General features: G+C 35.8%; 5 protein-coding genes across 6 annotated transcripts in view; 1 reads left to right on the forward strand and 4 right to left on the reverse strand.

Moving 5' to 3' along the window:
* Positions 1-6,441, reverse strand: part of LOC117578281 (serine/threonine-protein kinase phg2-like) — a 72,800-nt gene extending 66,359 nt beyond the window's left edge. Inside the window, exon 1 of the mRNA XM_052006556.1 lies at positions 6,292-6,441. Within this exon, the coding sequence (XP_051862516.1) occupies positions 6,292-6,343 (52 nt within the window). The 5' untranslated portion in view covers positions 6,344-6,441. The remainder of the gene's footprint in view (positions 1-6,291) is intronic.
* Positions 6,442-16,784: 10,343 nt separating this feature from the next.
* On the reverse strand, positions 16,785-17,325 carry LOC117574243 (uncharacterized). Its single transcript, XM_034257962.2, has 2 exons — positions 17,063-17,325; positions 16,785-17,002 (listed from the first exon to the last, which is right to left on the reverse strand). The coding sequence occupies exons 1-2, from the start codon at positions 17,226-17,228 to the stop codon at positions 16,824-16,826; spliced, it is 345 nt and encodes a 114-aa protein (XP_034113853.1). The 5' UTR covers positions 17,229-17,325; the 3' UTR covers positions 16,785-16,823.
* A 2,714-nt stretch (positions 17,326-20,039) lies between these two features.
* Positions 20,040-21,752, reverse strand: LOC117569639 (uncharacterized). The gene is made up of 2 exons (XM_034250880.2): positions 21,575-21,752; positions 20,040-21,517 (listed from the first exon to the last, which is right to left on the reverse strand). The coding sequence occupies exons 1-2, from the start codon at positions 21,656-21,658 to the stop codon at positions 20,189-20,191; spliced, it is 1,413 nt and encodes a 470-aa protein (XP_034106771.1). The 5' UTR covers positions 21,659-21,752; the 3' UTR covers positions 20,040-20,188.
* Positions 21,753-21,786: 34 nt separating this feature from the next.
* Positions 21,787-22,388, forward strand: LOC117569653 (uncharacterized). 2 transcript variants are annotated; one of them, XR_004572273.2, is made up of 3 exons: positions 21,787-21,875; positions 21,941-22,088; positions 22,147-22,388. XR_004572273.2 is itself a non-coding variant. In XM_034250900.2 (2 exons), the coding sequence occupies exons 1-2, from the start codon at positions 21,950-21,952 to the stop codon at positions 22,320-22,322; spliced, it is 315 nt and encodes a 104-aa protein (XP_034106791.1). In that variant the 5' UTR covers positions 21,853-21,949; the 3' UTR covers positions 22,323-22,388. The 2 variants fall into 2 exon arrangements, 1 of the variants encoding a protein (XP_034106791.1); XM_034250900.2 differs by having other exon boundaries at positions 21,853-22,088.
* A 164-nt stretch (positions 22,389-22,552) lies between these two features.
* LOC117567573 (uncharacterized) lies at positions 22,553-26,641 on the reverse strand. Its single transcript, XM_034247649.2, has 2 exons — positions 25,462-26,641; positions 22,553-23,765 (listed from the first exon to the last, which is right to left on the reverse strand). Exons 1-2 carry the CDS (start codon positions 26,226-26,228, stop codon positions 22,664-22,666), a joined length of 1,869 nt encoding a protein of 622 aa, XP_034103540.1. The 5' UTR covers positions 26,229-26,641; the 3' UTR covers positions 22,553-22,663.
* Between the last annotated feature and the right edge of the window lie 733 nt (positions 26,642-27,374).

Consider the following 27,374-nt stretch of genomic DNA (forward strand, 5'->3'; position numbering starts at 1 on the left):
TTTTCATTGTGCAAGTGCTTACATCAAAATCGCATCAGTCCAACAGCTCTCTAAGGATGCAAAAGTAAACAAGCTCAGACAAAAACAAAATATATATAAATCTAATAGAAACAAATCCTCCGAAAATTAACAATTTATTAAATAATGCGTTTATATATATTTAATTTATTATTCATCAATTGACTTTATGTTTTCCGTTTTGCATCATGTTAAGCAACTCATTGTGAATCGAACATCTCCTGTATAAAATGTTGAATTTGATTGCCTCAGCGATGTTCTTGAGTAAAAGGTTCTACTTTTCAGAAATGTTCAACTGGCTGCATCCAGTTTAAACCGAGTATTATATATAGTAAACTAACCGCAATAGTTGAAAATAAACTATGTACATTAACATTTGCAAAGCCAATTTGAGGTCAGCTTCTGTTCAATGTACATTTTTAATACTTGTCTGCAAAACAATAATACTTATTTTTTTATTATTTCAACAGAACTTGCCGCAACGCAAAAGAAAACAACAAAATGTTTCAAATTGTGCCGTTGCGTTGTGTTGTGTTGTGTTCCGTAGCATCATTATATTATTAACGGAGAATTTAACTTGAAAACAAGTCATTTTATATAGTACAAACAAAATAGCGAAATTTACAAAACTCATAAAATCGCATACAAAAAACCAGAGCGCAAAATATTTATATTAATGATATGCATAAATGTGTCTATAAGTCCCGCTCCGCTCTCTGTCCTTCTTTCTTTCTTTCTATGTAAAAGCTGTTTTGTCTACGCCAAAGATCGAGAGAACAACGACGAACGAGGAACTGGGAACGAAGAGAGACGCCGACAATGTAGTTGAGGGCGAAGCGAAATGTATTTATGACGAGCAAAAGTCTAAACAAAATTTTTGTATGCAAGAGAAACATATTCCAGACATTGTTTAGACCTCCGCCTCTGGCCTGTTACTTTTCATTATCAGTGTTCGGTTTTCAGTTTTTCATTGTCGGCTCTTGGTTTTCAGCTGTCATCAGTGTCGATTGAAACTACGATTCTCAGCAAAAAAAAAAATAAAAAACAAAAAAACAAGTAAGAAAACTACACAGCTAAATAAAAGCAAAACAGTGCTGTATTATTCTTATAATATACCGAAATATGCCGAAGGCAATATTTGGTATAATTAAATAATACCTCATTAAAAATATACCGAAATAAAATACCATAAAAATACCAAAATATACCTAAGGCTATAATTGGGATATTAGTGTAGTACTGCGTTAAAAATATACCAAAATACTACAACATAAAATACCGAAAATATACTGAAGGCTGTTTTTGCTATAATTATATAGTACTTTATTCTAAATATACCAAAAATAGTATACCACAAAATGTCAAAATATACCGATGGCTATATTTGACATATTTATATACTGCTTCATTTAAAATATACCAAAACAATATACCATAAAATACCGAAATATGCTGAATGATATATTTGGTATATTAATATAGTACTTCATTCAAAATATACCAAAATAATATACCACAAAAATGTCAAAATATACCGAAGGCTATATTTGGTGTATTTGAATATATACTGCTTCATTCAAAATATACCAAAATAATATACCATAAAATGCCGAAATATACCGAAGGCTTTATTTACTATAATTATATAGTACTTCATTCAAAATATACCAAAATAATATACCACAAAATTGTCAAGATATACCGAAGACTATATTTGACGTATTGACATACTGTTTCATTAAAAACATACAAAAATAATATACCATAAATATACCGAAGGCTATATTCGGTATATTTATATAGTACTTAGTACATTCAACATATATTTTCCTGCAGTCACAAAGTTATAATACCCTTCTACACTGTGGATATCGGGTATATAAATAATTGCTGATCAATGTTTTTGATGCAGTTTTCCAAATCAAATCGAATACTAATTATTTCTTCGGATTAACTAATTCAGTTCTTTTGATTGGAATATCAATATTTGCTTCACAAATATATTTCGCTGTATTTGGCGAAACATTCGCATAACATAAATATTTAATATAAAGAAATAAACATTTCAATTATAGCAAAATATTTGTTTTATTTTGTCGACCATCAATCAAGTTGAGATAAATCAATTAAATCGCAGATCAGATGCAGCACCCAAAGTATTTTTTTTTTGTTTTTGTCGATGCGTATTCGGGGGATATAGATATAACAATAAAGCTATCGATCAATTATATAGTATATGGCGACGTGGCAATGGCCTGAGAGTTGATTTTATCCAGAGTCCATTGAGCACATTGAATAAACATCGAAAATCGAAAATCGAGAATTGGATATTGAAAATTGGGAATTGGAAATTGAAATTGGAAATAACCGTAATGCAATATACATTTCCGCTCCGCCTTTGTTCCGTTGCTGCTTTGGACATTAAAAAGCAACATCAAACGATAATTGCCACCTTTATGGGCGGGCTCCGTTCATAATTTGTGTGTGTGTTCGTGTGTGTGTGTGTGTGTGGGCTACTAAATAAAGTTTGCCTTTAAACATACGAATATTCGCAACACAAGAGAAAGGAACATATGCTTGGGCCCAAGCAATGGAAAATTCGGCCGCTGTTTATTTGCCAAATTATATTGCACTCGTATTTATTATTTTTTATGCCACGATTTTCATATATGGAATACATATATTATTTTGTACATAATGTGCGAGCACATTATATAAATTTAATTACACTCGAAATGGTCTTGGCTGCGATTGAAAATGGGTTTGCAACTTTTTTTTTGGCCATGTGCTGGGCAACAACTTTTAATGATGCCCCCTCCACGCCCCGCCACGCCTCTTCACGACTGCCCGCCGCACGTGTTGCACGCACAGCAATTTCAGTTTCATTTCCAGAATGTACACACCATTAGCTCGCTTCGTAGTGGGTGGGTGGGTGCCAGTGGGAAATTGTATCTCGGAAATCTATTTTAATGCGAATCGCACGGCTATTTCTGAAGCCATTTAAACGCCATGGGTGGCCCACAATACTTACTACTCATAAGTGCAGGTCGCGTCTTCTTCTTCTTCTTCTTCTTCTTCTTCTTCTTCTTCTTCTTCTTCGGGAAGCAGACCTAAACAATACTTCGATTTCTCGCTTATCATCACCACCACTTGAAAGTGGAGCAAACTTATTAATTATCAATGAAATCACAGCACTTCTTGCTTGAATTTATCATATTTTCTATTCTCTTAGTAATTACTTATTTTTGAATGTGGAATATCACGCGGCATACTTTTCGGCAGTGGCAAAAATATGATGAATGACTTCCAGGGTATGTGATTAGTTTACTATACTCTACATATAATCTCTAGTTGGAATGCCCAATAAATTTATAGTGGTCAAATAGATAGAGTCTATAATTTTAGTTCAATTTTTGCAGCCCTTCATTTTTACGAGCTGTGCAAAGTTCATTGTATGTTCCCAGAAATAAAGCAAGAAACTGTCAACGACACTTGAGTTTATGGCTATTTCTTATTCTTACAACAAATAAAAAAAGAACAAAATTGGAAAACATTTAAGTTTTGTAAGACATCTAATAAACAATCAAAGTAAATATTCGTGCTATTTATTTATTTTGTTAACTGTTTTCTTAGTGTCTACAAGTTGTAGAATATTATACAATGTCGCGTATTATATAATTAAGGAGTGGAAGCAATGTTATGCATAAAAATAAGTTGGAATACATATTTTTTAAATATAAATTTCTATCAAACTTTTGCTATTTTTTTATAATATTCAAAGTTAAGACAATCTAACTCCGAATCATTTAATTTATTTTCCTCTGTGCACATTAAAACAATATATTAATTTTTATATTAAACAAAGAAACAGTAATAAAAAAAGGAATTAAGCTCCAATCAAGTGTGCTCGACTGTGATTACCCAATACCCATTTAGAATAAGAGTATTATTCTTAAACAAGTAAGAAAGCTACAGTCAAGTGTGCTCGACTGTGAAATACCCGCTACCCATTTTGAATAAAAGCAAAATATTACGGTAATAATCCCAAAATATTAAAAATAAATATGCATGTATTTTCGATCGGGATTTGAACTCGAGCACCACCGACCGGGTGGTTAAAAAAAAAACAAGTAAGAAAGCTACAGTCGAGTGTACTCGACTGTGAGATACAGATTGTCAGCCAAAGCAACAAAAGTATTTCTTCAATAACTTCGACAATTTTTATCTGATCGCAACCAAATTTTCAGGAATCATGACTACTATAGTTATTATTATATATACCGAAAAACTCTAGCTTTAAAATTACGCTTGTTATTCGATTTGTTTGATATGCGGGGCGAAAGTGGGCGTGGCAAAAATTTGAAACAAACTTGATCTGCGTCCAAACATAACAAATGCTGTCGAAAAAAATTATAGCTCTATCTCTTATAGTCTCTGAGATCTAGGTGTTCATACGGACAGACGGACAGACACACAGACGGACAGACAGACATGGCTAGATCGTCTCGGCTGTTGACGCTGATCAAGAATATATATACTTCATAGGGTCGGAGATGTCTCCTTCTACCTGTTACATACATTTCCTGTCGGCACAAAGTTATACCGAAATAATATACCTTAAAACTACAAAAATATACTGAAGACTATAATTGGTATATGGATGTAATACATCTATTCAAAATACACTAGGATGTACTAAACATAGCAGATTGTCAACCAAAGTAATTAATTCGTAAATAATATAATAATTTTTATCTGAAATAGAAATAATTTACCAACTGTCATAATTAGGACAATGAATCATTCCAATTTATTAATCTTCCATATCAAAATCAAGTATTTCACAAAAAAAAAAACAGAAAAAGAAAACATTTCTATGGTAATTTTCCTAAGGTCACATCGAAAAGCAAAAAATAAAATAAAAATTTGTAGTTTATTGCATTGTTGTTTATAAATCATTTAATTTACTATATATTACAGTTTTTGATATGTTCAGACATGCTCAGAAATGAACTACAAAGCATAGCAACTATATTTATGCATTATTTTCGAAAGTCTTTTGTTTACTTCGCTGTTTATAAACAATGGGAAAGAGCAATTTGAAGGGCAAGCCCCAATTTCATCCGGACAAATGTAGGTCTATCTATCTCTCTCTCTTTTTCTCTTTTTCTCTCTCTCTCTCTCTCTCGCTATTTCTTTCTCTCTGTGTAAATATTGGTAACCCGGAAGTAATATTACGGAATTGCTTCGATGAATTCCGCTAACGCAAGATCAATAAAAAAAATCTAATTAATGTGAGAACGTAACTATAATAAGAACAAGTAGATTTGGAAGCACAAATACATGTGGATTTCTATGGCTGAACCAAAAATATTTCAATTTTAGGTTGCCACATAGAAATCGTTAATCAGAGCAATTTCAAATTGTTTAAAATTTCGAAATAAGGCTCTTTATATGTCAGGAATATTTTATATTTATATATATCATAAACATATTACCAAAGTATTACAACTATAAAATTCAATAATCCAATTTTAAACTTGCTCAAAATGTTTTATGATTCATTTGTGTTTCATTTCACAAATTCCTAAATTACTCACTGATTTGCGATGTGTCATCTCCAAATGACAAGTGTCATCTCTAACTTGTCACAACTACAATGTAATTAATTATGCGATTCTAAATTGAATGTAATGGGCACATGTAATTAGGGCTTGGAAATATCGACAAACTTAATATCAAACATTTTTAAATTTTTGATATTTATTGATTTTGATTTTGTCTATAATTTTGTCCATTGAATTTCAGTAATCGATAACTTTCAATATCGTTTATTTCTCTGCATTCTTTGCTTTAAAAATGATATTTGCTGTTATAGATATTAATATTCACTGCTAGAAGAACGAAAGAGTCAAATTCCAATATGCGGATGGTGAAAGCGAATAAGAACCTTATTAAAAAAAAATGACAGATTCCTTATGTTTCTTTATATCTTATAATAAATATTACTCAACTAAAAATCTTCTTTACTTAATTTATAAACTTTTATTCTAATTTCAGGACGATTGAAGTTCAGAGAATTCTTATTGGTGAAGTTTAACTAAACATCAAATACTTTGTTCAGATATTTGTTTTGAAATCAATGCAACTATTGAAATACTTTCAAAGAAAGACAGAGGTGAAAAAGAAATTGATTCATATTTGTTTGCGATTGAACTTGACAAACAATTGTGGAATATTAATCAAAGTCAGCTGCAATAGTTTTCAACTTACACATCTCCACATCCATGACTTCCTGTGTCGTCGTTGCCATGACGCTCAGCATTTTTCGGTAGTTGTTGTGTTTGTTGTAAGTATTTTTTTGGTATTTATTTTCGTTTCGTTTTGCAGGCGGCGCTCACAAGTTGCAGTTGGACGTGGTCAACAGGGGGAGAAGCATTATATCAATTGCTGGTCGAACCAAACGCTGACCGGTGCAGTTTATGGCACCAGCCAAGGCTAAAATTAGTTTGGCAACACGGCACTCAAAAACAAATTCACCAACAAACAAAACAAAACAGAACAGAACCAAAAAAAAAATCAAATAAAATGGAACGCGAGTGGAAAAACAAAATCAAATCATAAACCGAGCGCGTCGCATGAACCGTTACACCGTTGCACACACACACTTGCACACACACACAGCTGCACACACTTGCACACACACAGAGAAGTAATGCAAGTGGTCGACGAATGAGAGGAAGAGGGGGAAAAAAGCACACCGATTGAAATTGAAAGTTCTCATTTGTTTTGCTAATTGCAAATTAAACAAATTCGCACACGTTCAGTATATACCAAGAGTATATATTGACTATTTGGTATTTTCGCAGCGTTTCTCGTTTCTCGTTCCTCGCTTTGTTAGATTTGCGAATCTTTAATAAGCATTTCCCGTATATTTGCTGATGTAAATAAGACCGACAGCTGCCCCGTATTCTTTTTTTTTTTTTCTTCTGTATTTAATTTTTTGTATTTTATTTTTTTTTTTTTGCAGCCAGTCAGTCAGTCGTCTGTTTGCGTTGACGGCTGTACGGTAAATGTTTTTGCCGCTTCGTTCAGTCTCTGCTCTCTTCTTTTACTTTCCATTTTCTTATTCGTGCCGGATTATTCGTTCGCCCGTTCCTTTGGACTGATGCTGAGTACACAAAGTACACACACACACACACACACGCATACTCATATTTTTGGCTCCCCTCCCCATTCGCAGTTACAGTTGCTCTCAAACTGTGCTCGGCCACTGCGATCATCTCATGGAATTCCACTGCGCCTGCTCATCGAAATGAAACGAATCCAAAACCAAAACCGAAACCGAAAAGAGCAAACGAGTGAAAAACCCGATTCGTAATCCTCAGTGGTTGTTGCCAGGTGTGTTGAAGGTGAAAGGTGGAAATCGTGGTGGAAATGAGCCAAAGAAAAAGAGAGAGAGTGAGAGAGAGAGATGGCTTTTCCGATCGCAGCAGCTGCCGTGAAAACACACACGAACAATTCACGCACAAGGCTACATTCGATTAGCGGAAAATGGTCGGAAAAGCGCACTCAAATAAATATTGCAATTCTTACAAATCGGTTTTTATTAACTACAACTTTTTCCAACTAAATTATTGCGAATTTCTTTGAACTGATTACAAAAGTTTTCCAGTTATAATCAGGAATACAGATGCAAAGATTCAGTAGAAGCAATTTACTTTAATATTCACTGAACTTCTAATTTCTGCGAAGATATAAGATAAAGGTAATGTTAAGCTAGTTTAGCTTATCCTAAGATCCCAAAGTGTTTCTTCTTTGTGTACAAAGTATGAACGCAATTAGTATTTGTACTTAAATTAGATTTATGTCCATTAAAATCCCACATACAAGACGCTTGTGATAAATACTTTTATTTTATTTTAAATATACTAAAAAGGTTTCTTCTGGCATAGCCTTTATTTCTTTTTCTGTTTTAGTTTCTGTCTCTTCTATTTAATCAAAGTCCACTGTGCACTGAGCTGTTCACTCTACAGTATATTTATATTTATATTTATACCAGATATGGCATTCAGTATATTTTAGTAGAAAATGGGCAGTGGGTATTTTACATTCCAGCAACCTCGACTGTAGCTTTCTTTCTTGTTCCTGGGCATTTCGATTTTCGAGCTTCAATTCCTTGATTTCTTTGCAGTTGATCTCATCAGTTGATGTAAATGCTCGAACTGACTGTTTATCGAATTCGAATTATTCTAAATAAAATAATTTACCACTCATTAACTCTAGTTTTGAATAGGCACAAAAAATCTCTTCAGCAATTTCAACGGTTGAGTTTTAGTAGCAGAGTTTAATTTCGCGTACAGTGCAAACTTGTTGCTGATTAGGTTGAGACTCTTTTAGCTGTTTACATAAAGTTGATAACATCTCATGAATTAATATATATTTGACACGTAAGTATGCATAACAGTGTTGTCAAGTTAAGTAGGAAATTACTTCCTTACTATGCGTATACTTAATTTACAAATCAAAAGAATAACATGAGTAAAAGTCTATTCTTAAACATCAAACAATTCTTAAGCGGCATAGACATTCAACATTTAAGTAGAACTGAGTTGATATCAGGATATAGGAAGTAAAAGCGAACAACAGAAGACAAAATGTCAATCGGAATTCAAGAAGCTATAATTCACAATAAATAAAATGCAACTTTACCTTGAACAACAATTTTCTTAACTAAATGCTTGTTAATGCAGTGAAGCGAATTTGGCGAAAGAATATTTGATGTTTGGGCATTGCTGACATGGGCTAATAATTCGCATTGTGCCACTCGCATTCGCATTCCGATTGCTGCCGACAAGCAAGTGTACAAGTACCATACACATACATATATACTATATGGCATACTACATCTGGTCGAGACTTTTGATGGCAGCATAAAGTACTTATTTGCGTGTCTGTCTGTGTGTGTGTGTGAGTATCATGGCATATTTAATTTAAGCGATCCGTTTTATTATTCTATTCCAATCGCATCTCAAATTGCGTAGACAAACCCATCAGCATTCCCACTTCGGTCATCTAGTCGGCATTTGGCATCGCCTTCCCTTACCCCTTACCCCTTCGCCTTCCCCTTCACCTTCCCACCAGCACACCCCACACAGTCCGAGTTGGACATTCCTCGCTCGTAGTATTGTCAAATTCCAAAGCGCACATGTGAAACATCTTGTGAAGGACAAGGGGGGGGAAGAGGGAGACAACGACTCCGACTGGGACTGGGACTCGGAGTGAATCTGTGACAGAGGTCGGAGGGCGGAAGGAGAGCACTGGGTTAATGCACTGCCATCCGGCAAAGAATTTACGAAACTACACACAACAACAAAAATAAAAAGAGAGAGGAGCAAGAGGAGAGAGGGAGGGGCAGGGAGACACAACCTCATCCCTCATGCAGCAGCGAGGCGAAACGATAGTAAAAACCAACTGAATTGTTTTGGGCGAGAGAAGAAAAAGCTTTTCGTATATTTTATTATTGCATGCATATCGATTGGGCAGCAAAAGAGCAAAGCAGAGCAGAGGAGTGGAGAGGGGAGGAGAGGAGAGAAGCCCGAGTCCGTGTCCCCACCCAATGTGTTGACATCTATGCCATTATTTATTGTCACTCAGTCCGAAACGGAATCTGAATTGAATTGAATGTTGAGCGTTGTGTTGCCCCCTCTCTCTCTCCCCCTCTCTTAGCTGGACATCTGCCAGTTGACAAAAGCTTCCTCAGATCCTCAAGTTTGTTTAGCTCTCTCACTCTTTCTCGCTTTCTCGTTTTCGCTCGTTATTGTTTATTATTGTTGAGAGTCGCATTTGAATGCCGCATTCGCACCATATTACAATCGCTTGGCCAACCTCTCAATGGCTTCTCGGCATTATTAGCAGCCTGTCACAACGCTTGACACCCAGTTGCAAGTTGTCCGCTGCCTCCCTCCGCCTGTTGCAAGTGCCCCAATTGCAGCATATTTTCGAAAGCTGTCACTCGACAGACGACCGTCGACTGTCGACTGTCACTTTGTCGAGTTGAGTTGAGTGCCATTTGGGTAATGTCATTTCGAGAATGCCGCTTTAAGTTCTTCTTCTTTTTTCTCTGTCCAGTTGCAGCTTCATACTTCTGACCATGGCCCAAAAACGCCTCCTCGCCCCGGCTTAATTAGTCGCTGTCGCTGAGCTCGCTCTACGATTTTTTTATCGTTCTGTTCTCCTATATAGCGTGTATATTCCCAGTTTCGGGTTTCCCTGCGATTGTGTCCGCTGAATTTGAGCTTCCAACACACATAATTACATGTTTCAACTCTTTAAACAAGTTGCAACAGTAACAACCGACCTTCTTTATTGACTCCTTTTATTAGCCATAATTAAAACAAGTGCGATACCCGCTACTCATTTTCAATTAAAGCAAACGGATATGAATAATACCGCATATACTAAAAACGAAGCAAATTCATTTATCAAATAAATAAAGAAAGTGAATTTTGTTGTATTTCCATATACTATTATATTCAAAATATACAGCTATACCAAAAATACTAAAATATACCGAACGTTATACTTAGTATACCGATATATTATTACATTAAAAATATATCGTACATTCTTATATTTCACCAAACGAATATACCAAAAAATACTAAAACATATACCAAATGATAAATTTGGTATATCAATATACTCTTACATTAAAAATATATCGAATTTTCAACCTTCGACCCTTTGGCTAGCGGGTATTAAGACAAATCTAGCAAATCTAGTGACCAAATAAGCTTAAGTCTTCCAACTTTAAGCAAATGTATTTAATATTCATTGAACTGTATTTATGTATAATACATATCCAATTATAAAGTTGTTTCTTCAGACTGAATTATCAACGCCGAAAGGATAAGCAAGGATGTTGCACTTTTGATAAAGCAAAAGAATACCCAAAGAGATGATTAAAAGATGAGATACATAGTTTAATTTTTAGTTTCATCTTAAAACTGTTACGGACAGTTTAGACAAATAAATTATATTTCGTTGCTCTAAGTATTTGGAATTATTAAAAGCACATAGAAACAAATATTAATATATCTAAGTCCATATTTTTGCTGAATTGCAATATTTATGTGACATATTCTTCAATAGTGTATATTCTCCAACCCTGGCATTAAGAGATATAAAAATCACATATAATATGGTATATCAACGTAGAACAAATAAAATGTATTCACGTAGCTATTTCCTCGAAACAAGTTATTCTTGCATTGAGTTTTGTATGCTTTACTCTGCATAATTCACTGCAAAATACGAATGATGTTCAAAACTGTTGACTTACAACATTTTATGCTCTGTTTTATTATATAGTATTTTATAAAAATCGTAAATACTCTTACACTTCTAGCAAAACTACTGTCAAACTTTGCATATTTGAGTTAACAAGAAATCTAAAACAATTACTGTTTTTAACGATCCTAAGTTTCCACAAAAATAGTAAATTAGTAATTACTCAACTGATGCTTTCAGTATGCTGTGTATATATTCAAAAAAGAATTCGAATTGTGCAAAAGTACACAATTCATATGTTTGTAGTATTAAAATTGCAGTAAAAATTAATTTGATTTCATTAATTTGAAAATATTTTCAGCATTTTTCACATTTGCCTTGGCTATCACAATGATTTATTTTTTGATTATTCATACTTATACCCCCTCCCCACTTCGCCCCCCATTTGATCACTCAGTTTGCTAGTTAAAAACATCGAATTGAAAGACATTTGCTAGGATGCGAATTTTAATGGTGATGCGAGGCCATTGAATAAGACAAATAAACAATAGCAGCAAAAAATTAAATTAAAAATGTTTGCGTGTTGCCTGAGGCAAAAAAAAAGCAATAACAACAACAACAACAACTGAGCATAACTAATTGAATTTGTGGTTTATTCATATCACTAGCAATACTCTTGCTTCTTGGCTGAAGAGTATTTACAATTCAATCGAAATCAAAATATTATTCTAACTATATGTGTAAAGTAGATAACGGATTTTTTAATCATATCTAAATTGAAATTTTATGGCGTATTCATTTATTTTCTTATTATATCTGATAATCTACAGAATTTTATTTAATTTTCTTATAGCTGAATTTATCATCTACGGATTATGATATTAAAATATATTCATTTTGTTTATTCATTTTGATATTCGATTCATTTTCTTATCAGATCTGAATTCATATTCTATATTATTAATTTATTTATTATATCTAAATTGATATTGTATGTATTATTATAAAAGATATTACTTTTTTGATATCTGAATTGATATTCAATGGATTATTCAATCATTTTCGTATGTCAGAATCGATATTCTACAGATTATTAATTAGTTTTTTTATATTTGAATTGATCATCTATGGATTATTCCTAAATAATCTGTTTAAGTATGAAATATTTTGATTTTCTTTGCTAAATTCACCTATTAAGTGTTCTTAAGAACTTGTTCTTATTAAAAAGATTCTTCTATTATTTTCGTATCTATAATATAACAAAATATTACTCAAATAATCAAATGTAATTTATTATTTTTTTTGTAATATCCAGTTGCCTTTAATCGAGTGATTATCTTATTTAATTATAGTTAATGTTAACGAATTTTTCCTCTTTTAAAATATATATACACTGAGGCAAAATAAACAAAATAAAGTATTTTTACTTTAGAAATAAGGGTATTTCTTGATGCGATCTGTCGCAGGCAATACTTGCTTCACAATATTATTATTATTATTATTATTGTTAGTACTATTGTTGGGTCCGCAGCTCAGATGCAGGCCAAATAAATGGCCATAATTTTTCACAATCGAGCATTAAATTTTTAGTATTGTATTTAGCTTATAAAAACCAAAGGCCGGCAAGTCGTTGCCATTGCCCCTGTTGCCCTGTTGCCCCTTTGCTGAAGCCCCGTTGTCGATGCCAGTCACAAAAATAGACAGGCAAATAAATATTTGCAAAAGGCACAAAATAAGAAGAATCATAATAAAATTTATATACTCGTGTACTCACCGCAAAACAATACACAAAATAGTCGAGCAAACCAACAGCAAACAGCAAACACAAAAAAAAAAAAAAAATCCAATTGATATTTACGCCTTAATTTATTGCTTTAATGCATCGAGAATATGGGAAACAAAACACGCAACCCAATACAAATTGTTCACACACACAAACACACGCACACACAGAAGAAGTACTATATAATATAAACAAAGCCGAAACTAAAACAAAAACGAATGTTTATTTTATGCTCTTGGTCAGGTTATAATTTGTATTTGTGTTTTTTTTTGTTTTTTGTTGTTTTCAGTTTTTCTGTTTGACACTTTTCCAAAAAAAAAAAAAAATTGCATGCGAAAGCGGGTCACAAGAGACAATTAACAAATGGAAATTGCAGCGAGGCAAAAGTAAAATAGAAAATTGATATATGGAACTTGGACTACCGATATATATATGTATGTATGTATATATAGTATATATAGTACGTGGGAGAGAACTGCGACTGCAACGCGTTGCGAGACGTCTACTGACCAACTGAAAACAGATATATATCTAATCAAATGACTGGCCGTAAAAGTTTCCTGGTATCGCCAAAACAGCAAAAAATGGCATTCACGGAACGGAATCGGAATCGGAATCGGAGGGAAATACATATATAGTATAGTATTAAAATTATAATATACATATATGTGAATTGAATTTGTGGAGCATTGCAAAATGTGGAAATCTGAATTCACTTGAACACAATAAATGTTTTTAGGGGAATAATTCTTTTTTTTTTTTTGTTTTTTTTTTTTTTATTTCAACGATTAAAACGCGCACGTGGAACGTGGACGTCGACGCGGACAAAGGCGACGCAGCACACTGAAACTGAAACAACGCTGAAACGCTGAAACGCTAAATTCAAGCGGCCAAAAGATTAACCAGAGATCTTCTCCCCCAGCATGAGCATCAGCAGCAGCATCAGCAGACCAAAAAAAAAAAAAGGAAAAAAAAAGACTGCTCCAGCAACACCAAAAACTGAAGATAAACAAAAGTTATGATTCGGAAATAAACTAAAATTTGATGTGTTCAGTGCGCGCTCCGTCGCGACGTTTGCGTTTTATTTTTGGATCTGCCACAAGCTGCCCAACTTTGGAATTTCAAATATTTATGTACATACCTCTCTGTGTGTGTGTGTATGTGTGTGTAAAGAGTGCTCGCACTCGCCACAGTCTGGGTGGCATCCTCCAATTAGAGCATGCAGCACTGCTATTTTGGTCAGCTTCAGCTCCAGAGTTCATCAGACTTGCAACAAAGAACTCCAATTGCAACTGCAACTTGCATGTGCAATTAGTTCAGTGCAACTTTGTTGCAATATCTACTCCGTAATTACATTTTAAATGGCCAGCTCGGCACGTGACCAGCATTGGCAAAAACTTTCACATACTATACTATTTTCCACTCACTTAATTCTACTCCACACTTTTTGCGCTTTAAATGGACTTTTAGCAATATGTATTTTCAATTTTATAATACTTGTACGAATGCAAGTGACATGGTAATAAATCAAATGCACTTTTTTCATTATTTGCTCTTCTCTTTTTTCGCTTTCCCTTTGTCACAGTTATGGCTAATTGATGAGGCTGCTAAAGCGATTTCATTGCCACAGCTTATGATTAAGGACTCGAAGAGAAGCGCAATCAATAAGGTTGTTTTTCTTCACATTTTCAATACTTCAATAAAATACATATTTATAGTAAGAACTAAAGTTCATTTTAGTTACATTTCAATTAAAGAACACTCAGTTTTTATATGTCTATTAACATTTAAACTGCGCTTTATTAATCTTTATATAACTGCACTGTTTGACAAACAAACAAATATTCTTTAAAATAAGAGAAGTAAAAATATTATAAATAACTTAAAGATCTACCCATTCTTGAGATCTAGCGATTGGTAATGCGATTTCATAAATTGTTTTCCATACTGCGCGAATTATCGATTATTAATCATTTAATGCGTTGTGCTGAGTTATTAGGAACACATTGAAGCAGAACCAGAAGCAGATTAGCATATGACGTCTGGCTACAACATTTATTGAAAAAACATAAAACATCTGCACTCACTCGACTTGAGTTGAGTCGCGTCGAAGTGTACGAGTACTCGTATCGAGTCGACTCAACGATCATCAAAGACGGCGAGCTATTAATTAGCCATAAAATAAAAGGCGCCAGCTGATGGCTCTCGAAGTGAATGGCCGCTGGTTGCTCATAAATGATATGACAGGCGAGCTGATTGTGCTCATAAGTGTAGTTTCGAGAGAAAGAGAGAGCGAGAGCTTATATTAAGTATACGCAAGTTGCGTATACGATACGTTAACCGTGTAATGTAATGTCGACCATCGTCCGTCGATGGGCACGTGCTTTTCAATTGGCTATTAACGAGATCATCAAATTGACATTTCTCTCGCTCGTCGCACATACAAATGCTGACTCTAACTCTGACTGATTGACTCGGACTGGCGGCCAGATGGCCAACCGGTTGACTGCTTGACTGCTTGCTGAGTACTGAGTGCTGAGAGTGGCTGGGCGTATTTAAATACTACTGTGAGCCATGTCTTTGCCTTGATTAGCATGCTCGGCACGTTCGTGGGCAATATTTGAGCTTTGAGGCGTTGGCGGTCCTTCGATTTGTTCCATCCTCAACAGCTCATCCGTTCACGATGATGAGCTGTTAAATTGAGAGCAACCAATTGCGACGATTGCAACTTAAAGCAATGAAAAGGTAGCGCGTGTCAACAGCTCATTAGCAACAAAGAGATCCATTGCTTTCATCTACAGTTCAATCTCAGAGTCGACCACTTTCCCTTTCTTCTCATCCTTCCCTCCTTCTTTTTCAACTACACTTGCCCCACAATGTATGCAACAATTTTTGAGCCACAATCAGTCAAGTCGACCGACTATTGGAAATTAACTTAGTTTTTTTTTTGGTATAAATGCATTTTTTGCAGGATTACAAATTTACGATTCCTTAATGCATTAAAGTATTCAAATGGATCTTTACTAAAAACTCTGCTACAATATATTTATATCAGAGCTGTTGCAACCGAACACCACTTGTATACATTGAGCAAAATATCCAATGGTATGGCCATGAATTTTTAGCTTTTTACCATTTATGTGCTAAATTAAGGCACACAACGTTTGATGAAAACGGTCACACTAAATATAAATAGCTGCTTCGCAATTTTTTGCTATCACTGCGAAAAGTTGCAAACTGTTAGAAACTGTTGTCCATGTTGTGTGTTGATATTATATCGAAATAGCAATAGTTTAATTATTTTTTTTATCTATGAGTTGACATGGACAAATATCGAATCATTTTATGTTACGATGTTCGCTTTATAAAGGCCTATTCCCGTTCAAATCCATTTCTTAAACAAATTCTCCAAATTTGTTGATCCCATCATTAAAAATCATCCGTTATTTAATTATAATATCGATACTTCCCTTTTAGGGACCTCAAATCAGCTGTTATAAATCGAAATTGAAAACCTAGATTCAGCTTAATCGATTAATCTGTTAATTTACATAACTCTGTTATTGATTATTGTTGATTACTGTTAAAGATTATTTATCCAATTGGATTGTCGGCAGCATTGCACATATTCCAAAACAGCGTGTTAAAAACATTGAAAAGCAACGGATTTCATTGATTATAATTAGATTTGTTGTGTGATAATACAACACCAATTGATACAATGCAATTTTCAATAGCAATTCAAAAAAGTGAGATAAGCCAAAATAGCGAACGCAGCTGGAACCCACAGAAAGCAATAGAATTCGAAATGATATTTTGGATGTAAGGATTTGAGGAGCAGACAAAAAGCCTCAAACGGCGAATACAGCGGATCGTTGCAGCGTCGTTCCATGCGTATTATGCGTGGTCCTTCATAATCGAAATAGTTATTATTTAGAATTAAATAATTTGAGAGTCGCATATGCCTACGCATTCTTGGTCGCCTGTACTGAGGTCTCATTGGCGTAGCATCTTCGCGCTGCTGCTGCTCCCGCCTCATTCTATAGAGGTTCTTCACAAACTGCGAGTAAGGAAACCCATCCAAGTCATTCTCATATCCATTTGTCGAAGTATAGCCAATGCTCACAACAGCCATTCTGGAAAACTGATATATTGTTAATAGAATTCTCAATCAATTTATTATTTATTTGACATTCAGTTTTAATATCTTTTGCTGACGACACTGCACGTTGTGCTCGAACTTTGCAGTAATCAGTTGCTTAGCTTCACATGCGATAATAATAATCGATAATTGATGATTTTACAAACTCCGGCTCAGTTTTCAGCACTGGAAAACATCGGAAGGCTGTGGACGAAAAAATTTGTCAAGAGAATCGTTTTCTTCCGGAGAAGAAAATTGCATTCGAGATGAGAACCAAATCATATCCCAATTTCATCGATCTATTTTCCTGGCCCTAAAGCAATGGCGAGCTGTGTTTAGTCATTGTCATCTTTGGGGCCATCTTCGAGTAGAGTTTGGCCACCATGTACATACTAGAGCTGGAAAACTATCGATGGAGGTGACATTCAATATTTGGGAAAGGAAATTTGATACTATCGACTGTATCGTTTTAAATTATAAGCAATTTCGAATGTATATATTTTATATTTCATATATCTTGTGCTTAATCTTATAACTACAACTAAAAATATAAGAGATCAAAATTAATATAACATTTCAGTATGAAATAAAGGAACAAAAATCGGAGATCAACTCATTAACAAAACAAAAAACTTCATGTCAAAAGCTGAGGCTAGGTAAATAACTGAAATATTATTCTATCCATGCATTTCATAGCAAGAATAGAAGAATGTCAGTATTGTTCGCATTATCGAGGCCCTGCGGTTACTCATTATAACAACATAACAATTTTGAAACTACGTGTTTTATACTACAATCATTATGCTGAAATTTAATAAATGTTATTTAGAGTATTTCTTATGAAGAATGCAGTTTTATAAGTAGAGGTATAACATTTAATTTTTACTTTTTGTAACCAAAATTCATGCAACTGAACCTCGCGCTCTGCTTTAATGAAAATGATGTGAAAATTGCCCACAACCATCGATAGTGACAAAGGACTATCGATAGTAGCTCAGAGAGGTAAATAGTCGATATTCGATTATTCAATAAATTTGCTTGTTTATTTGCTGTAGTAGTAGTTTTATTATGAAATCATATGTAACATAAATCACATTTAACATATACATATACATATATGTACATATATGTACGTATTATATGTATAATCGATCGATATGAAGTGTAAGTCCAGCATTCAAGTGCTTGTTGCAGCTCTGTGGTAAATACACAAAATCCCTTCAAATGCTGCGTCGATGGTCGCATCGAGTATCAAAAGCCAGGATGATTTCAAATATGGGAGGAGGGACTTGAAGATCTCAGTTGGTGCAGTCAAGATGCCATAATCCCTGGAATATTTAATTGTGTGCTTGTGTATGTGTGTGTGTGTGTGTGTGTGTGATAGCTGAAGTGCACATTTGAATGCTTAAATGAGTTGTCGTCGTGGCCGCTGCGGCTGTTTAATTGTAATTTCGTGTGCAGACCCCAATTGCTAAATAAACACATACAGTAACAGATGTGTGCGTGCGTAATGTGCACACAGTGGACACTGCCTAAGAAGAACCTCATACTAAAATATTGAATATGTATTTTTAAAAGGAAAGGAATCACTTCTGTACTGATGCTGTTCACAAGAAATAGCGACCATGCTTTTTAACATACATAAACTCAAATAACAACTTCAACATACAATTTGTAATTTATGATGTAAAGTTAAAGATGAAATCAAATTTTAATATTAAATAATTTCATTTTCACAGGAAAAGTAATTACAAGCCAAGTAATTCTTCTTCAGGAGTAACGACGATCAGTTTGCTGGAAAAATAACGGCTTTTTATTGATCTACTGTATTGTGTATAGTATACGCAATGTTTAGAATTTCCATTTTCGTCAATTCAAGCTTTAACACAAAACAAGATGCCATTGATCATTTGAAGTATACGATTGAAATACCTTTTGAATTTGCCAATGAGCAATAACTACTGTGGCTGCATTTGCGATGCAACCTTGGATTGCAATATGCATTTTGGTGGGCTGCCAATTCGATTTGCCAGTTTGCAGTTACAGTCAGTCTCTGGGCCTCCACCCCCGCCACCCCTGCCATCGCCTTCTTCGTCGTCATCGTTGCCATTGGCCATTGGCGCGTATCATTGTTAACATGGCTAAATTATATAAGCGTTTCTGGCCTTCAACAACGACAGTGAGAATCGCTATATATATTTGCGTGTGTGAGCTTAAATTGCAGGTTGATTTTAGCTGCTGGCCTCTGGCAAATGAAATTTGCAGAGCATCGCATAAAACGAAATGAAATGCGGCACACGCATTTGGCAAAGGACAACACTCGACCACAACCAGCCATGGTCCAAAAGAGAAGAGCCTGCCAGACATTTCTCCTCCAAACCAAACCGAATCGAAATTACAACTGAAACCGAGTATTTGGCTGGCACTGGACACCCACATGATGACTCCTTAAAGGGTTTCTGGATTCGCTTAAATGAAACATAAATGCGTTATTTTTAATTTGTATTCTATCATTTATTGTCAATTCTGGCGATTCTTAAAAACTGCATAATTAGCCTGCCATTTTCTCTAAGCAGCAAATGTAATTATTATCACAAGAGAAACTGTAAATAAAGTATACATTATAACAAAAAAAAAAAAAGTGTTATTAATATAAACATTTTCCTTTAATCAAAAAAAAAAATAATTTGTAATCAACATGGAAATCATACCTAAATGATTATAACCCTTTCGTGTTACAAATCTCTACTCATAAGCAATATAAATATTATGAATTGTAGCATTAATCATGTATAAACTGAATTTGTAACACTTAAACCCTTTAATTTTTAAATGTTATATCACCTTTAAAACTAAAATTTGTTAAAAAAAAAAAATTATTTGTAACATCAGCGTATATTTTGGTTGACAAATTTTAAAGGAATACGCCAATAAGTTCTCATTCTTCATCCTTTCTAATCTGTCTGCCCAAAGTTTGAGGGTACATTCGGAAACATATCCTCCCAAAGAACCACCTCCATGTTCATGATTTGCTCCGAAGTGTACTGAATGGGCAAATCAAAGATCGTACCGATCTCAGTCGATATGCGAGGATCATTGATCACAAAACTTGGCGTCAGATCGATAAGGATGTGTGATGGATTCATCACGTTTTCCTCCGGTACTTGGGCCTCATCAATGGTGTTATCTGTTGGGAACATAATGACTTCAGTATTTTCCATCTGTTCGGGATCGCTGCTTGAAGTGAGTGAGGTATTATATATTGGGAACATAATGACTCCATTATTTTCCGTCTGTTTGGGATCGTTGCTCGAAGTGAGTTCGTTTAGATTTTGAGTGGCAACTGACAGATCTTCGCCGAATGTTCCATCATTCTGTAATTGGTATTCAGAGGAAGTATTATCGTTTGGTAAATTGGTGATAATATTGTTTTCCATTTCAACGTTTTCTTGATCATTGATCTTATAACTTGGAGACTGATTTATAAGATTTTCTTCGGTCAATGTGACATTATTCACTGTCTGCAATTGGGCCTCGGAAATAGTATTTTGAATTGGTGATTTGTTGACATTGATCTTATAACTTGGAGACTGATTTATAAGATTTTCTTCGGCCAATGTGACATCATTCACTGTCTGCAATTGGGCCTCGGAAATAGTATTTTGAATTGGTGAATTGTTGACATTATTATTTTGGAATTGCTCTGCATCGATTATCTTATAACTTGAAGTCAGATTCTGCATTTCTTCCTGCAGTTGGCCATCATTAGTGGAAGTCAGATTTTGTGATAGCCATAGCATTTCTTCCTGCAGTTGGCCATCATTAGTGGAATTTTCGATGGGTTGCTTAACATTCACTGTGTCAATATTATATTCGGTTGGGATTTGATCTTTAATCTCGAAATTTGGAGGCAGTTCCATAAGATTTAGTGATTCCCACATCAGATTTTCATCGAATGTCTCATTGAAGTCCGCTAGCTGTGTTTGATAATTGTGATATTCTTCTGGTTGGTTGCCATTCTCTGCAACAATATTGGTTGCAAATGGATCTGGAAACTCAAACTCTGGAGGCCGATCGAAAAAACATTCTCCTCCCCAAGTGAAGTCTCCGGCCAACATCTCATTTACATCCTGCACACGGGAATCATATGTGCTGTAATCCATAGTTGAGTTGCTGACAATATTATTTCCGGTTTGTCCTTGATCATTAAACTCCAAGCTTGAAAGAAAATCCATAAGATGTGATCCCCGTGATGGGTCATCCTCAGACGTGCCGTTCACATTCTGCAGTTGGCGTCATTAGCTTAGCTTTATAATCGATTTGGTGGCTTTCTCACTTACGTTTACAATGTTATTAATGGGTTGCCCTTCCAGGTCTAAGCCTAGATCACTAAAATCCGAATTTTTTTTTCCAGTTGGGTCCATCTCGCTTGTCCCGTCTTACGAATTCAATTTCCTCCGAAAGAAAAAAAAAAATATTCTTCACTTGACAACTTATTTTGTCGACAGCTTTTTGATATTTTCCAGTGCTGGAAACTGAAACAGAGTTTGTCAAAACACAAATTATCGATTATTATTATCGTATCTTAAGCTGTCATTATCAACTCGAGCATCAGGTGCAGTGTCATCGCTGGAAAAAAGGGTAAAGACTGAAGCTTATTTGGAATAAGAGATAATTTAATTGAGTGAAAATAAATATTCAATCAGTTTACCAGAATGGCTGATATGAAGCTTATCTATAGTTCACCGAATGAAAGTGAGAGTGACTCCGATGGGTTCCCTTACTCGCAGTTTGTGAAGAACCTCTATAAAAAAGCGAGGAGGCGACCACGTGGCAATCAATCGCCCACAATGAGTAAGCTCCAATTTATCTAATCAATATCTGAATCGAAGTGATTATTTCTATAATAAAGGCAGGATCATCATGGAAACTTCATCATTACGAACTTACGATCCACATTCGCCGATGGATGCTTTTTGTCTACTCCTCAAATCACTTAATCCGAAATATCACAAATTCTTTTACTTTCTGTGCACTCTAACTGGGTTCGCTATTCTGGCTTATGTGACTTATTTAAAGTACTATTGAACATTGCGTTATTTCAGATTTGTATTAAAAACTAACACATCTAATAAAAATCAATGCAATTATTAACACTCGTAATGCCTTATTAACTTTGTGATGAATTCCATATTGTAGTTTTCAACAGATTCGAGGAAATCCTTGTAGGCATAAATTAAATGATTCAAAATAGATGAGAGCTGGATTAAGTACAGTATTTATCAGAGAAACATTATATATTTTGTTAAGTATTATTTTGGTTTACAAGCAACATATGCCATAATTTATAGTACAGTACTTAAAAAGAAAACAAACAAAAGTTAAAATAATTACATAATATTGTAGAATATTCTTAGTAGCTTCAATCCTTATAGCTTCTTGCGTGAGCCACGCAAACTATGTCGCAGCCAAACGTGCTCCCCGATAAATCCTAGCGATGCAAGAAGAGTGCCCACAATGACCACATAGAAGGCGAGCTGAAGATCCCCGATGGTTAGGACCCGAATTGGGCTGGCGTTGTCCTCAGCCTGATTGAGGATGGTGCGCATCCTCATAGTCACCCGATACTTTTGATCCAGAATCCATTTGTGGATGAGCCCAGCGTTGAGCAGTCGCAACAGTTGAGTATTGACTGCCTCCTCCCAAGGGGCGTCGCGGGGCAGCACATACGAGATGGTGTAGTACTTGGGACACTCGGGCACAATCCAAATGCGTTGCGTTAGCAAAAAGTTGGCCGACTCCATGATGAGCGAGTTGTAGCGTGAGACGCCCGCCTTGCCGCCCACGGTGGCCACCTCAAGAGTGACATCGGCATTGAGATCGCGATTCCACCAGAGTTTCTTATTGAGGCTGGCAAACAATGGCGAAGTCTCACTGAAGAACAAATCATCGGCCATCGAGGTGTACTTGTACACAACCTTCAGTCCGCTGTCGTCTAAATCTTGCATAGTCATGATGTCCTTGTAGTGCAGCGGATGAATGTACACGGTGGCCAAGCTTGACTCGAAGATGGCCCCAAAGATGACGCTGACCAGGCACAGCGAACCAATGAACATGCGCTCTGCATAGCTATCGGGTAGATGCGATAGATTCACACGCACCCACACCACCCACGTGTCTACGACAATGGCCAACGCTTGTTGCCACAATCGACGTCCGGCCACCGTCACGATGCGCAGCCGCAGATTGATCACGCGCAACAGCAGCCAGATGAAGGCGCACACAAAGGCCATCAGTATGAAGCCCAGCCAGATGTCGTAGCCCACCGCAAAGATGGGCAATATGGACTGTGGTATGGGACTCGCTTTGGGCACGTAGATGCACAGTTGATCATCGTAGACGGCCACCGTAAAGTCCATGTCATCCTGCACCAGATAATCCTTGACAAAGAAGCCCGTGAGACAAATGTCCAGGCCATCGTTCTGAATGGATCCGATGGCGCCATTGTAGCTACCATTCGCGCTGCGTTCGCTGTGAATATATGAATATACATATGTAAAGTATCTGATTGAATAATATTCTTAATAAAGCCTTTCTTCTTCCTCCTAAACTTAATTCACTGTAAATGATGAAGTGTTTAGTATCTGATTAGTCTTTAAGGTGTTCCTTGATGAAATATTATTTTTAACAAAGCTTTTCTTCTCCTTTCTGAAATTATTTCACTGCGAATGAAGAAGTGTTTAGTATCTGATTAGTCTTTAAGGTGTTCCTTGATGAAATATTATTTTTAACAAAGCTTTTCTTCTCCTTCGTGAACTTATTTCACTGTAAATGAAGAAGTGTATAGTATCTGAACGATTCTTTATGTTCTAGGAAGGAGAAAACTTTTTCTTAACAAAGTCTAAGAATACTATTTCTGATGCGTCTTTAGTGTATGAAGAAGGAAATAGTATTCTCCTCTTAATACTATAGAAATAATATTCTCCTTTTAATACTATAGAAATATTGTAGTATTCTCCTCTCAAGGACTCATAAACAAAGTCTTCCTTCTACTTTCTGGCTTTCTTTCTGCTTGGCCAAGAGGCCACACAAAGGTGTTCATATTTCATAAAAATTGTAAAGTCATCTTTATGAGACCTCCTTCATACCCAATTATTTACCATAAGCTGTCTTTAGTTAGTCACTAACCCGAATTAGTTTACGTATCATATATATATAAATTATTATATGTATATTGTAAGGTATCTGATGAGTCTATCACTTATCCCCTGATTGAATAGTATTCTCAACAAAATCCCTCTAGCTTCTTCCTTCCAGAATTTCATTCCGCCTCAATTTTAAAGCCTTCTTAACTAAACCTTGTTTACACCCAAGTTCATATCAACCGATTACTATATCAAACTACATAATTATACAGGAAAATGTCTGTCTTCGTCTGCCAAACGCTTTCTATACATTACTTTTTCCCTTTTAAACACTTGTTCACACTTAAGTATTTAGCAACCGATTACTATATCTTATATCTGTCATACTAACTTCTCCCGCTGGGAATGCATAACATATATAGGAAAACATCCGTGTGGCCACCTCTTTTTATACATAATTATTTTTCGACTTTAAAGCCTCCATAATGAATCTTTGTTTCCACTCAAGTATTTACCAACCGATTACTATATCCTACATACATCTATAATACTAGTTTATCCAACTGGCAGTGCATAAATCAATTACATATATAGGAAAATGTTCGTGTCCCGCTTTCTCGACGTATTATTATGGCCACCTCTTTTTATACATCCTTCTTAATGAATCCTGGTTCACACCCAAGTATTTACGAACCGATTACTATATCTCACATATATCTGTAATACTAGTTACATAAATTAATTACATATATAAAAAAATGTTCGTGTCCCGCTTTCTCTACGTATTATTATAGCCACCTCTTTTTATACATAAGACTTTCTAATTTTTAAAGCCTTCTTAATGAATCCTTGTTCACACCCAAGTATTTACCAACGGACTATTATATCTCACATATATCTGTGATACTAGTTACATAAATTAATTACATATATAGAAAAATGTTTGTGTCCCGCTTTCTCTACGTATTATTCTCTCTATAAGTGATACTAATGTAACTCCGCTACTATTCACATTCCCAAAGCTAGCCACAACGTATAACTATGCCACATATCCGATGTAGCAAGCATCGACTTGGACATACCCAAAGTAGTTCTTGTCGGGCTCCTGCAGATCCATGGTGAAGTTAAGCAGATCTCGCAGTGCCTGCGCCACTTCCCAGTCGACGCCAGTGAGCTCAGCGAGCAGTCCCGTCTCGGGATCGAAGACGGGCCGTGCATAGACCGACTTGAAGATCTGCACACGCAGCGGATAGCCGCGCATGTTGTGGAACAACAGCTCAGGCAATGGCTCGCCACCCATGAAGGGCAAGAGGCGACCAAAAGACGCCTCCCAGGCATCCATTCCGTTCGCATCGCGGCGTGCAAAGGGATCATAGATGTAGATGGCGGTATCGGTGATGATGTAGCGATTGTAGATCTTGCGACGAATCCACAATTGTCGGCAACTCTGCTCCACTTGCAGCAGCTGCTGTTCGCTCAGCTCGCCGAGGGTGTCGCCAATGATGTAGAAAAAGACGCCAGCTCGTTGCATCAAAGCTGCGGCACCGCTGTTTGAGATTAATTGCGGCAGACCGATGACCAGAGCGAGGCTATCGCGACTGTCCACGCCTGGCAGCGACTGCTCCTCATCGTAGCTGTGCGTGCAGTGTGGCGTCTCCGTGCGTTGCATGAACCAGCGGGCATTCGCATTCGCCGCATCCTCGTGCAGTTGCCGGCGTCGCAGCATCACATGCACGTGGGGAATGTCGTTCATTGTCTGTTGTAGGAGTCCAGTGTCCAGTATCTGCGACAGCGTCTGTGTCTGCAGCATCAAGGCGAGCAGAAGTTGCAACAACTGCTTGCGTGCCATGCCACCGTTCGTTGCCGCGTGGCATCTACAAATGAAGCCAATGAATACGGCAGCAAGTCACAAGCCAAAGCCAAAGCTAAAGCCACGGCCAAATGCTTTAGCTATTGCTTTGGCTCGGCTCTTATCTCATGTTTTGACACCTGCAATTTTGTTTGTTGACTCAAGCGTAATTAGAGACTAGTTATGTCAGCAGCCATTCTCCCACAGCTGTTGCCGCCTCTTGCTTCTCGCCTTGAGCAAACATCGTTGAGTTTCCTTTCCATTCACCATTTACCATTGTCCCAAGCTGACCAAAAGGGAAATTGAATTGCGACATTTTTGGCTGAGCGCTACTGTTCATTTCCAAATGGTTGTTAGTCCAAGCAAAAACGATACTCGCTCTTTCCACATAAAGCGACGACAATAAGCTGCATAACGAGAACAATCGATTAGCTGATAGCTCGACTTCGAGATACCTATCAAAGATAATTAAGAAATGGTAAATGATATTTTTATATACAGCTGTGAACGTTGAAATAGCAGTGCTTACGACCTACGTGTTTAAAATTGAAAAATACTATTATAAACTCTATATTTTAGCAAATATACATAATAACAAAAAATAAGAATGTATTCCAATTTTCATTAAAATAGCAGTGTTAAGCGGAAAATATAATAACACTGAAAATAGCTCGTAAATAACTTAATCCTATATGAATATTCTTTTATGAAGTAACGCCAAATTTATGTTATCAAAGCAAACATTAATATTTCTCAATTCACCAATCTTAATCCTTAACTAAACAGTAAAATATTTTGATTTTCAATGTGTCCACTGTTAAGCGATTTATTAAATACTAGACTATAACTTTTTTAAATATTGATTGATGTCTTAATTATTAAAAAGTTGAACAACAAAATTGAATTTTCATTTTGTTTCTTTTTATACCCGCTACCCATAGGGTAGAAGGGTATTATAACTTTGTGCCGGCAGGAAATGTATGTAACAGGTAGAAGGAGGCATCTCCGACCCTATAAAGTATATATATTCTTGATCAGCTTTAACAGCCGAGACGATCTAGCCATGTCCGTCTGTCCGTCTGTCCGTCTGTGTGTCTGTGTGTCTGTCCGTCCGTCCGTATGAACACCTAGATCTCAGAGACTATA

The sequence above is a fragment of the Drosophila albomicans genome, chromosome X (assembly GCF_009650485.2).
Source record: "Drosophila albomicans strain 15112-1751.03 chromosome X, ASM965048v2, whole genome shotgun sequence".
Classification (NCBI taxonomy): Eukaryota; Metazoa; Arthropoda; class Insecta; order Diptera; family Drosophilidae; genus Drosophila; species Drosophila albomicans.